Below are 13,295 nucleotides of genomic sequence, written 5' to 3' on the forward strand. Positions count from 1 at the left end.
TACTGTTCAAAGGTTTGGGATCAGTAAGATTTTTTTTTAAAGTCACTTATGCTCATCAAGGCTGCATTTATTTGAACAAAAATAAAGTAAAAACAGTAATATTGTGAAATATTATTCAAATTTAAAATAACAGATTTCTGTTTTAATATACTTTAAAATAGAATTTATTCCTGTAGTGGTGAAGCTGAATTTTCATCATCCATTACTACAGTCTTCAGTGTCACATAATCCTTCAGAAATCATTCTAACATGCTGATTTATTACCAATACTGGAAAAAGTTTTTTGGAAACTGTGCTACTTTTTTCAGGATTCTTTATTAAATAAAAAGTTAAAAAAGAACAGAATTGATTCAAAATATAAATCTTTTGTGACAGTATACACTACTGTTCAAAAGCTTGGTTTTAGTATGTTTTCTTTAGGTATATGTTAAATATATGTCTGAGGCATATGTTAAATTGATAAAAAAAAATTATAGTAAAGAATTAGATTGTAATACACACACACACACACACACACACACACACACTCAAAGTTTAAAAAAGCGTACCAACAAACAGTATCCTCAACCTTGCTAACACATTTTTTTCTCCCTTCTTTTTTCTTGTATTGTCTTTTCAAACTCCACAGCCAGAATAAAAATTGCATTTAATTGTCTCATATTACTCATATTGCTCAATGCAATAATACATTATTTTTGTATTTCCTCCTAGAGCATGAGAGGGACTCATTTCTCATGTACATGGGTAGTTTGCATGACAATACCCTATTAGTTCACCTTGTGTTTTGCAAGCAGTCCGTGTCTGTGGGCCTCTGCGGTCTTTGATTACAACAGAATGGGGCACATGAAAAAGCGTTCACAACAGCCCCTAATTATCTCTGTTAGGTAACAGAGATAAGTAGGGTAACGTTCAGCTGTGAACAGACTTTAATGCAACATTTGACTTGCCTCAGCAAATCTACAAAGACTGAGCAAATGAATGACTTCACTACATCCGCAACTAGATTTAATGTGCATGGCATCATGTTTTACTGCGTGTTATATATTTGTTGAAGAGATCATTATAAAATATGAGTGCAGGGTTAAGGTTTTGGGTCAGCATGTGTAAATATTTATGCATTTATGGAAGTGCAGTATGTATATTATTTATGCACTATGTTTATTCATAAATTAGAAACATATCCGAAAGATGCTTTATGGTAAGATTTTAGAGTCTGTCTCCAACAGATGGAGACAAACGCTTCCATAAATCTGTCTCCCTCTTGGGTCCTGTGCTCCTTGTACCATGACCTGCACACTAACATAATACTTTCTTTTGACACAAATACATACTCATATCCAACACTCCGTCACAGAATCACAAAGGACAATTTTAAATGTGAATGGTCTTTGAGGTCCTTTAGCATTTGTTCTGTGCACCTGGGATGACCAGCTCAGACTTCATGTATCCACAAGGATCATTGAAAACACTCAAATCAATTGGTCTGACACTAGGGCCGATCTCTTTCCATGACCATGTGCACACAGCAATTACCCAAGCCCAGCTGTGGGGTCCTTTGAGAGAGCTGTCCAGGGGCTCCTCCCTGTCACTCACAAACCATGCAGGACCACAGAGCAGGCTGGGATGTTCCCTGACTCCAGCAATTAAATCAATCAGTGGTGACCAAAATGATTAGAACACTAGTATTTTCACCAGCTAAAAAAAATGTTTTAAGTCAGTTATCTCTATCTTTTACTGTAGTGTGTCAGTAGGAAATATCAGTTTACATTTCCAAACATTCATTTTGCCACTTATTGTAATACTCCAGTGAGATTTATGTTTGCACAAGGAGTCTGACAGCAGCCAGCGCTCCACACAGAGATCTGATCTCATCATCATCCAGTCTGTCTGGAATGACATGAAGAAACAGAACAAACTGAGATAGACTAAATCCAGAAGAACTGTGGCAACGTCTCCAAGATGCTTCAAGAAACCCACCTGCAAAGCTTAAGTACTGTTAAGAAAATAAACATGCTGTAAAATGAGGATGCTGTCAAAAATAATGTCATAAAAAGATTTTCTTTATCAATTAACTTCTATAAACTAAATTAAATCAACATTTGGTGTGACCATCCTTTGCGTTTAAAGCAGCTTTTGCCCTAGGTGCACTTTGCCCAAGGTTGCATCGGCAACAGCAATTTTTAGTTCCAATTTTTTTTTTTATTATTTAAATGAAAATAATGAAAATATTTATTTTAGGTCATGCATGCATATATACATTTTTCAATAAAACGTTAAATGTAATGTAAAAATAATGTTATTTTTTAGCAACGTCATATGACCCCTTTAATATATACAAGCTTTCGTTTTTGAAGCATTTGATTAGAATGATTAAAATTGAAAATTTCGGATGAACTACTGTATTTAAGGTCATGCATGATGTGTTTGCTTAAATATGTTGAATTAATACATAATAATTTATTGTTTTATATTTTTACAAATATTGCAGGACATTAAATTAAATCAACATTTGGTGTGACCATCCTTTGCGTTTAAAGCAGCTTTTGCCCTAGGTGCACTTTGCCCAAGGTTGCATCGGCAACAGCAATTTTTAGTTCCAATTTTTTTTTTTATTATTTAAATGAAAATAATGAAAATATTTATTTTAGGTCATGCATGCATATATACATTTTTCAATAAAACGTTAAATGTAATGTAAAAATAATGTTATTTTTTAGCAACGTCATATGACCCCTTTAATATATACAAGCTTTCGTTTTTGAAGCATTTGATTAGAATGATTAAAATTGAAAATTTCGGATGAACTACTGTATTTAAGGTCATGCATGATGTGTTTGCTTAAATATGTTGAATTAATACATAATAATTTATTGTTTTATATTTTTACAAATATTGCAGGACAGAATCTGTAATAATGAAAACCTTGGAGAATGTTGTTCAGCTGAGCTTGACTAAATTCTAGATAGATAATTTGGCAGAAGATCTCAATTTTAGTAACAACAACTAATCTTTTAAAATCTCATTATTAATGGCACTTCTTGTGAAGGATGTCCCCCTTTTCTTTGTCGTCTTCATTAATGACTGGCTTAAATGAAAAGCATATGATGTTTCCCTTTTTCAACTCTTTTTTTGTCCCATTTCACTGCGTGCTCCCATAATGAAAACTTAAGAAAAAAAGCAACATCTGTGGAGCAGCACTAATTATTGGGAAATATGGGAGAGAACATTCCTGGAATGGATAGGCTTCAGATCCTCTTCCAAGCACTTGTGCCCGCAGTGGTGTTGCTCGTTTCATCTTCCTGCACTCTGCTGTTGTGTTGTTCCTGCGGGGCCTTGCCAAGTGCGTCTGACATCTATTAAAGAACTGTCATGTAAAGAACAGCAGAATATGGCCACACGGCTCCTAAGGGTCCAAGTCAGATTGCTGGTGAGATACTGGCGAGAGTGTTTGATTTGGAAGCAAATTTGGAAGAAAGTTAAAGCTGGATGCACTGTTATTTTTCCTAAGGCATTGTTTGATCTTAGTTGTGAAATATGCACACGGCACTTGTTCCTAGTCATGTAGAACAACAAATTAGACATATCTAAAGCACAACTTCATTATTGTGGGAGATCAACCGTAATGATCTCTAATTAGCCACAGACACAAAAACCACATGAAAAAGGATCTTCATCTGCGTCATGGATGCACTAATGCAGCCAGAGCTAAGATACAAAAGAGAAATACGAGTTAATGAAGAACAGGCTTCACAGTTGACCCTTATTTGCAAGGTCAGGTATTAATCCATTTGCTAGTTTTGGAAGACACTGAAGTCTCGATAATGGGCGCCAGAGATCCAAAGTAGCAAAAATCAACCATAAATATTCATAAAATGTTTCGGAAATGACATCAAGCACAATAAGCTCTAAACAGAGTAACACTAAAATGGATTTGTGGCATGTGTTTAGTTTAACACTATGAATTCCTCACACATTTCCTCACAAATAACAATTTGTGCATAATTAAAAATCTTGGTATGCTGACAACAAAAACGACCTTTTAGAGTGACCTCTGACTTAGAGGAAACCAAAGAGAAGAAGGTTGTGACAATATATCAGCAGCACAAAGTAGGATTTACGTACACGTCTGTTGTCTTTGGCAGTCCATGACAAATCGACAGCATCGACAAAAACAGACGGAAGGAAAGTCCACACTGTGAGGTGTCTGAAACCTGTCCCTTCCCAAAGCAGGTTTATTTTTTCAGCACAGTTTCTTCAGTGTGGGTGGCCAGTGGGAATATCTTTCCTGCTACTCCATCATCAGCTACCTTCACATGACAACCAGTGGCATGACCCTGTTTATTAGTCCTGCTTATAATGAGTCTTTATTGGATTAGATACCAGAGAGCAAGATTATTTTCACATGCTTGTTATCTGGTTTTATTGATCCCATAAAAAGCTAACTTGTGGAGCTTTTTGGAACACGCTCTTGAAATAACTTCCTTTTTTCCCTCCTTCTCTTAGAACCCAAATAAATTCCTGCATGCTCAGCAGCTGAGCCTTTTTATATGTTCATGAGTAATTAACGCACCTTTCTTGAGCATTCTGGGAAATGATGACGCTCTATCGGAAAAGCACATCATCACTGAGTGTTTCCACATACACTCAGAGACACTTTCACTCTGAAAATTAACACCCTGTGAATGAGTGATTCATGTACTTATAAGAAACAGTTTTCGGCTCTTTGACGGTTTTCTGTTGAAAATGACAACATGCTAAATTGTAACATCTTTGTGAAATCAACTGACTTTTAAACTCTCTATTTCCATTACAAGTACACTGACCGGTATTAATACTCAGCAAAATAAGATAATAATACCATCATAATGAGAAAATACATGGCGACATAAGCACACAGGAAACAATAGTTCGCTTAAAAATTTAATTTTGCTGAAATTTCCTCACCCTCAGGGCATCAAAGATGTAGATGCATTTGTTTATTCATCAGAACCTCACCAATGGATCCTCTGCAGTGAATGGTCCAAACAGCTGATAAAAACATCACAATAATCCACAAGTAATCTACACAACTGCAATCCATCAATTAACGTCTTGTGAACAGAAATACATTTGCATTAGTAATTTTTAAAAATCCACCATTAAGATGTTTTAACTTCCATTATATTGCTTTCTCAGTGAAAAAAATCTCATCTGAATCAGGAGAGAAATATGCACCCATCAAACACATTTACAAGCGAAAACAGTCCATACCAGTTCTGACAAACATGTCAGTGAATTTTGATGTGAGAGCGACACAGTATGAAACACAGCAGTAAAGACATGCTGTCTCATTTCTGGTGAAAAATAGATGACTTTTCTCTCTCCAAGTTGACCTTACACTTCTGCGCGTGCCCCTTCCTCCCTATCAGTCTCTGAATGAGCGTCTCTGCCGAAATCCCTCCCACTTCGTGTAAGCGCTAAATTATCTGGGCTTTTTGCGAAACCTGTGGTACTTTAAAAAGGCAAGCCTCTCACGAAGAGAAGAAAACCGGTCCGAGTTTGTCCGCGGAACGTCTCGTTCTCTATTTGAGTATGCAGGTGTCTCTAGCGCTCGTGCAGTGCGGCGCGCGGCTGCTGCTGCTGCTGCTGCTACAGGGATGTTTCACAGCTGCGCACGGATGGAGAGCTTTAAAAAATGATGCTACAGAAATTATACCAGAATACACAGAGAACACGAATAGACCTGAGGAGCAGATACAAATTTCTAATAACAACACCATGAACCGAGCTAAGAACGGAGGAAGGAGGTCATCAGCCAACTCACGTACTTATGGTAAGTAAAAGGAAAAAGATTAATAGCACTGAGCTCTATCAAAGCACCAACACATAAAATATAACAGAACATGAATATTTATTTTCTTGTAAGATTATTTGTGGGCTATTTTCCCTTAAAATTGGGCCGTATCAATCAACATCAACACATTAAATGAATCTACCAATAGATTTTTTTTTTTAAATGAATAACCCTCCAGGTAGCCTAATTGCATTAGTTTACTTAGTTATTTAGAATTTTATTTCAGCTATTTTAAGCAACGACTTAAGTAAAAGTTATATTAGTGATTTGATATTTTATGTAAATAAGTACAGCTTGTTTAAAGTAAAATACATTTTAATACTCTCAAGGAATATGCGTATTTTAGTAAGTTTTTGCATGTTTGCCAACAAAATTTGGGTACTGTGTGTTTTAAATGTGTGTAAAAATCAAGAGGTATTATAAGGAATTTGTCTAGATAGATCTGTTATCTAAAATGGACATTAGCAACTGAAAAGTTCATGGGGTTTATCTATCTATCTATAATGAAATTTGCTCTAATAATTTATTTATAACAGATTATTTTGCCGACCACTGACTTTGAGAATTCACCCTGTATTTTATAGTGTAAGGTATATACAGTAGGCTACACATAAAATAATCATTTACTTCTACGAAACTGGATATTCCTGTATTGGCTCTACATAGATGTGGCCGCTTTTAAATAAAAGCTTTATAGTAGTTCAGAAACAATGCTTGCCGTTCCACATTTTTACCAGCACAAGTGATGCTTGTTAACTTCGATAACCCTTTTTTTGTTCCTATATCCCCAATTTTACATAATTAGACAAGGTCTGCCTTTTCATAACCATCTAATTGCAACAGTATGGTTTCAGGGTAGTTGAAAACGTGTGAAGTTATTCTAAGGGGTCATTTCTTCAGGGTATTGCCTTGATAGAGAATGACTCCCACCTGTGGAAAGTAAAACTAATGTGAATTCAAACCTAGGTCTAACAATATACACTGTGTGTGTGTGTTTGTGTATGTTAATGTCAGAATTAAGAAAAAAATCTCTTAAGAGCTTGTTTCCAGAACACAAATCAAGACTTTGGAAAAAAGCAAGAGTGTTTGAGAAATTGGAACGTCTAAATTTATTGCTAAATAAATACACAGATTACTTCCAAAAATAACAACAAGCGAACCACCATGAACAGAGTAATACAATTATGACAATAACAATAAATAATAAAAATAATGAAGGATTGAGCAATTCAACAAGATAATTTCAAATATCTAATTATGTCAGTGGACACCCCTAAAATGATGTTGTGTTTCAGCATAAGGAAACAGTTATCAAGCCAAGCACATACGTTATACTCGCTCGTTAGGGGGTGGAGAAAGATATCACACTTTGCTCTTGAAGGGGTGACGTGTGGTGTACTTTCTCTGGTGGTCAGTGTGGGGTCATGTTGAGATATGTTCATCTTCCTCTGGCTTTGGTCCCGCTCCTCATAAAACATCAGATCAGGTTTTCTGAGAATCAGGGGAGGCAGAACCTGAACTCACCACACACATAAATCCTTTGTTCTTCTCCATGAGGGGAGCTGAAGAAGGAAACAGATCTTTCCAATCTCACTTTCATCTCTTTAACTGACACATTAAAAGTGAACAATTTCTGAAAACATTAATGAGGAGTTTAAGTGAGCTTACGTTAAATTCAATCTTACTGCAAAAGTTCTGATTGCAGTTCACATGCAATCAGTCCTTTCTGTACAGAACAATCTGGTATGATGTTTAGTGTATGTGGGTTTCTAATTGATTGGGATTCTCATCAATTCCACCCCCAATCAAGAAAGAGCATATCTATTACTTTGCTAGCCAAATCCAAACCAGATTAATAAAAAACATATTTTACAGATTTTAAAAGATTTTATCATGCATTTCCTTGCTGGCTGGACACACAACAACTTTTTTTGGGAAACTCGACAAAACACACAACAAAGTAAACTTTAGGAAATTTACTTAATGCCTGTGTATATAACAAAACATGGGGGGGGGGGGGGAAATCAGTTTTGTGTATTGTAGCTGTGAATAATCCAAAACCCATGAAGTCATACAGGCTATAATAAATACCAGTTCTGGTAGCTGTGTTTTATTTAAGATGCATCCCTAAACATTTAACTAATTTGCTTGGGTTCTCCACTCTTTCCCAGGAGCCTCTGAACTAAGCTGCCGGGAGCTGCGTTCTACCCGCTACGTTACCGATGGATCTTGCCGCAGCGTCAAACCTGTGAAGGAACTGGTGTGTTCTGGTCAATGCCTTCCAGCTCACTTGATGCCAAACTCAATTCTAAGGGGAAAATGGTGGAGAAGCAGCTCATCCGATTACCGCTGCATTCCCGCTCACTCCCGCACCCAGCGGATACAGCTCCAGTGTCCTAACGGACCAAACCGGACATACAAAATCCGAGTAGTCACGTCTTGCAAGTGCAAACGCTACAATCGCCATCACAACCAATCGGACGTCAAGGAGTTGTCCTCCAAGAAGCCACGACGTAATAAGAAGCACCGTAGCAAAGTGCCGTCGGTCAACAGCAATTCGTACTGAGGAGAAAACATGAACTGATACAGAAACTCTCTCTTGCACACATACAGATACACCTATACACATATGCACACATATTTCAGAAACTGCAATCCTCAACTACAAGGGAAGGAATAAACGCATTAGCTTGTAACAAACGTGTTGGCGTGCAAACAAGTTTCCAATGTATTTCAGATGTCTCACTGTTTGTATGTGCTCTTGAGCTGAAATAGTCCCAGTTTGATCACAGAATGCCAGCGGACTAATGGACGCTTGAGTAAAAGACGTATGCTGTTATGTGAGATTAGTTCAGTGAATGATGATGTTTTTGAGGAAGGAGGAATAACTCCATATATTCTTGCCCAAGCAGTTCATTTCGAGTTTGAAGTTCATTGAAAGGGTAAGCTAACTACAGGCAAGCACGCTGAGCGCTCATGTGAATGTTTGTCTACCAGATTTGTCCTCCTCTTCTGGGACTTGGAGCAGCGTATGATTTGACCGTTCAGCCGTGTCGGGCCCAAAAGACATGCCGCTGCTGACAGATCGCTGAGGCCCAGAATTCTTAACCTTGGTCAATTTGACCAGCCCACGAGTCCTCTTGACGGGCTGGGGATCCGAGCCAATCACCATGTGAGTTTCTGCAACTTCACATTTCCACAAGAAACTGATCGGAACTGGCAGTTACGGAGAGTTCGAAAAGTTGTGTCAGCCCTCCACGGTCCAAGTCCCCCGAGGTCAAGAACGCCAAACGATATTCCTGTGACTTGTCCTAATTACCAAATAGTTCCATTCCTGTGTTTAGGATTTGAGTCATAAAAAGCCATTTCCTCTAGACATGGTCAGTTCCTGTTTGTTAGAACACCCAAAAAAGAGGCCCACATGTGTGCAAGAATCTGCAGCAATTCCTCCCAGGCAAAGAACCTTTCTGCACCCTCCTTCAATGGAAACCATTTGGAGATATTCAGCTATCTGCAATCGCTAGCAGGTTTACCTACATCCATTACTGAAGTCTTCAGCAAAGATGTCATCCTTCCTGTCTCCTGACCGGAAAAGAAGAGACAAATAAGTGAACCAAACTTTGAAATTGTGGTCTGGATGTTGATTTTACACAGGATAAAAAGAATGCCAATTGTTCAACATTTTCTGCTCGTGACTTCCCCGCCTTTTTCCCCCCCAGAATAGTGCTGATAATATTTGCTTATTTTTCAATTGTGTATTTGAAATAGCAACTGGAAGGGATTTTTATAATGTAAGCAAACTTGCCATGAATAGCAACTTGTACATACTGTACCTGTGTGGTCTCATTGAGTGGCATCCTCTTCCAAAGAATGGATCCCCACTCTCTGTCCGACCAAAAGACTGTTACAAAGAATGAATTGGGTATTTATTTTTTTCAATTTCGTCATTTAAATTATTTATGCAATCTTTTGTAGAAAATAATAGCCATTATTGTACTATATGTAATAATAGTGAATTTCATAACGAAAAAGAGTACATGAATAAAGTTAAGTAACGTATATATGTGAAAAAAAGTGTGTTTGTTATCATTCTTGTCAGACTGCTTTGACAGATCCTTTCTCCTCTTGGGTCGTGCCCGCACGCTAAATCCGTCCCTCAATGAGCCCTCTGTAAACAATATTCCACAATTAGGAAGTAGAGGCTTTGTAGCACTTTGGAATGTCTTAGACACCTTTACAAAAGGCGAGAAAAGGAAAGAATCTCCTCGTCCGACAGGAACAGTACAGTCACAAGAGAAACAGCTCGTTTTATCCGGTATAGTGAACTCAACCCACAGGCCTCCATTCACATGTTTGTTTAAGCCTGCAGAGTCTGAGCCATAGATTGACAAGGAAATGTGTACAGGCGGACTTGTTTTAGTCCTTCTAATCTTGTCTGTTGCACACTTGAGTGCTTCCTCATGATGAAATTCTCTATATTAGTCTAACTGGGTCCAGGCTGCTCAATACACAAACTACATGGAGTCATGTTGTTTTATGCTGTAAAACAAACAAATGTCCTTTTTGTGTATGTTCCAAGTGTTTATATACTCTTATATTGTGACTAAAAGATGAAACATTCTTAAACTAAATGATTCTCAGTTCTTGTTCTACTATAAAACATCTGTTGAGAACATATTTCACTGCAGTTCTAATATAATCGTCCCAAATTCATGGCCACTTGACATGCCATGCTTTTGCTCAAAAGTAGCTGGCAGGCAGAAGCATTTCCAAGTAATTCAAGAACAAGTGCTTGAATGTGTCACTTGAGTAGTTCCTAAATAAATTGATGCTTACAAAGCATCTGACCTGAGTTACGGCCCCTGTTTGCAGTCGTTGCTCGGCAGGGACCTGGCACGGACCTCCACAGCCACAGGGAAAGCAGGAGTGTGTGAGAGAGGTCAGCTGGGACTCACTCCTCAGTGTGTGTTTAACACTTTTGTGCCTGCTCCACAGTATCTCAGACGCCACAACGCTGCTTAGATGCTTAACTCCTCCAGAGACCTTGTCGGTCAGATCAGACAAGTATGCGCTTCTGAATGTCATAAAAGTTGTTTAAAAATGGATTCTTAAATGCTACTTTTGTCCTTTTATTTTATTTATTTTGTTTATTACATTAGTTGATATCTTACATTAAACAAATCAATTTATTACTTAATTATTTTTTTAAAATCTATTAAAAAATATATAAACTTTAACTGAAGTCAACGTTTTTAAAATCAGACTTTGGGACTACAAAAAAAATATAATAATAATTCAAGAACTTTTTTAATGAGTTTTCAATTTGGGTTGAATTTGATCCAAGGGCCAGGCAGGTGCGGGTATTTAGGACAAGGAGTGTTAGGAACAATGAGGAGGCACTAAAAGTGTCATTTAACCCTGTTAGCCACTTGACTTTGACTATAATGTATTAAAGACATTCATTGTTGAAGTCATAGCTCAACCTAAGATGACGTCTTTACCTTCCAGTGTCTCAAAGCACACAGGCTGACCTTTCTTAGTGCTACACTGTGGACTTCCAACACATGATGGTGATTAAGTAAATCTCACTGAACCGCTCCAGAATGTCACTTCCTTCTGGTCAGGCTGCATGCATACAAAATTAAAGACACTGCTTTTGCATATGAAATGTAACAGAGCTGCTGTGTACTATCGACTAAAATTCAAGAAGTTCTTGAGGTTGCATAGTAATGCTGACAAAGCATGAGTCTATAGATTAGTGACATCAGTCAGTAACTTCTTCCAAATGTAAGCCAATAAAACATCAGATCAGCTGATTTACATATTATTTTAGAGTAGATGGTTTCTGTTATTGCCAAAAACCAAAATACCTCAGTAATATATCTTTCAGTGATGATTGCTCTGTTAGCTGGGATTACATTGTAAGTTTTGGCTCAATCAAAAAAAAAAAGAAAAAAAAAGTAAAGGTCAAATTCTCACAATTGTTTGAATCTTAAGTTTCCTACTTAGACTTGGATATTGACGACAATAGTTGGGCCATTATACAAGTTTTTCCTAGGGTGGGTATATTTACTGAGCGTAATGTTATACAAAAGGAACAGAAGTTTGTCAGGAGCCCAAATGCATGAAACAAGAAACAAAATTCCCCAATACAGTGCGTCCCAAAAGTCTGAAGCCACAATGAAACCATGAGATTCAAAATCGAAGATCTGAAAATAAACATAAATTTAAAAAAGGAAGTGTAAATGAAGGGTTTAAGATTCGATAAAGATGAAATATGAAAGATTTGGGGTCGGTAAGATTTTTCAAGGTTTTTTAAAGAAGTCTCTTATGCTCATCAAGGCTGCATTTATTTGATCAAAATACTTTAAAAACAGTAAAATTGTGAAATATTATTATAGTTTAAAATAACTGTTTTCTATTTTAATATATTTTAAAATATATTTTTTCCTGCGATGGCAGATCAGAATTTTCAGCAGCCATTACTCCAGTCTTCAGTGTCACACGATCCTTCAGAAACCATTCTAATGCTGATTTGGTGCTTAAGAAACATTTCTTATTAACAATGTTGTAAACAGTTGTGCTGCTTAATATATTTGCAGAAACTGAGATATGCCTATTTTTTCAAGATTCTTTGATATTTAGAAAGTTCCAAAGAACATCATTGATTTGAAATCTAAATCTAAATCTTTTTGTAACATTGTAAATTTCTTCACTGTCTTTACTTTTGATCAATTTAATGCACCCTTACTGAATAAAAGTAATTCTTTGTAAATAAATCAACTTTTGAATGGTACTGCAGTGTATAAAAATACAAAATTGGTTCATTTTCACTAGTGTATCTGGACAGGACAAAAAAAAGGGTAGTTAAATACTCAAGAACATGACATAAGTCGGAATAATTAGATAAATGAACAAAACACACCTGGAAACAATAAAACAAATGGCAAAAGGACACAAAGGAAAGGAAACAAGAACATAATATAAAGCATATCAAAATAAAAGGGCATGGATGCAATGCATGCTATTAGACGCATTACTGGGGATTACTTTAATTCAAAGTGTTTAACGCACCAGTCAGTCTGCCTAAAACTCAATTCAAGGCTCTCCAAAGAAGAATTTAATTTCCAAAGTCAAACACATGTGGGCTATGACGGATGCATTTGGATACGGATGTTTGTTCTCCATCTGCCACTCCGTTATCAGTTCATACGAACTAACAGCTTCTAACAAATCCAAAGCAGAGCAGCACTTGGCACAGACCTGGGAACATGGGAAGTGTTAGAGAGAACATAGAGGGGGATCTGGTGGCGGCGGGGGTGTCTGAGGGAAAGGCCAGGGTCAGGGCAGAATGGAGAGACTGGAGCAACTCAGCATGTCCTCCGTCACACCCCCATCAAAAAGGCTTTTAAGTGTCCACTGCTCACTGGATTCAAAGAACGAACCCTGGGACTAAGAGTGG

The 13,295-nt window shown here is 37.1% G+C and overlaps 1 protein-coding gene across 2 annotated transcripts; it reads left to right on the plus strand.

Annotated features, from left to right (window-relative positions):
• Positions 1-5,501: 5,501 nt before the first annotated feature.
• Positions 5,502-9,892, plus strand: sost (sclerostin). Of its 2 annotated transcripts, XR_001604893.1 has the most exons (3): positions 5,502-5,812; positions 8,005-8,811; positions 8,995-9,004. XR_001604893.1 is itself a non-coding variant. In XM_016234759.1 (2 exons), the coding sequence occupies exons 1-2, from the start codon at positions 5,572-5,574 to the stop codon at positions 8,397-8,399; spliced, it is 636 nt and encodes a 211-aa protein (XP_016090245.1). In that variant the 5' UTR covers positions 5,502-5,571; the 3' UTR covers positions 8,400-9,892. The 2 variants fall into 2 exon arrangements, 1 of the variants encoding a protein (XP_016090245.1); XM_016234759.1 differs by having other exon boundaries at positions 8,005-9,892.
• The last annotated feature ends 3,403 nt before the right edge of the window (positions 9,893-13,295 follow it).

This window comes from Sinocyclocheilus grahami, unplaced genomic scaffold (assembly GCF_001515645.1).
Source record: "Sinocyclocheilus grahami isolate Dianchi unplaced genomic scaffold, SAMN03320097.WGS_v1.1 scaffold457.1, whole genome shotgun sequence".
NCBI lineage: Eukaryota > Metazoa > Chordata > Actinopteri > Cypriniformes > Cyprinidae > Sinocyclocheilus > Sinocyclocheilus grahami.

Coding starts and splice junctions, on each gene's coding strand:
- sost (XM_016234759.1), top strand. CDS start 5,572: ATGCAGGTGTCTCTAGCGCTCGTGCAGTGCGGCGCGCGGCTGCTGCTG. Junction 5,813..8,004: donor AGCCAACTCACGTACTTATG/GTAAGTAAAAGG, acceptor ACTCTTTCCCAG/GAGCCTCTGAACTAAGCTGC.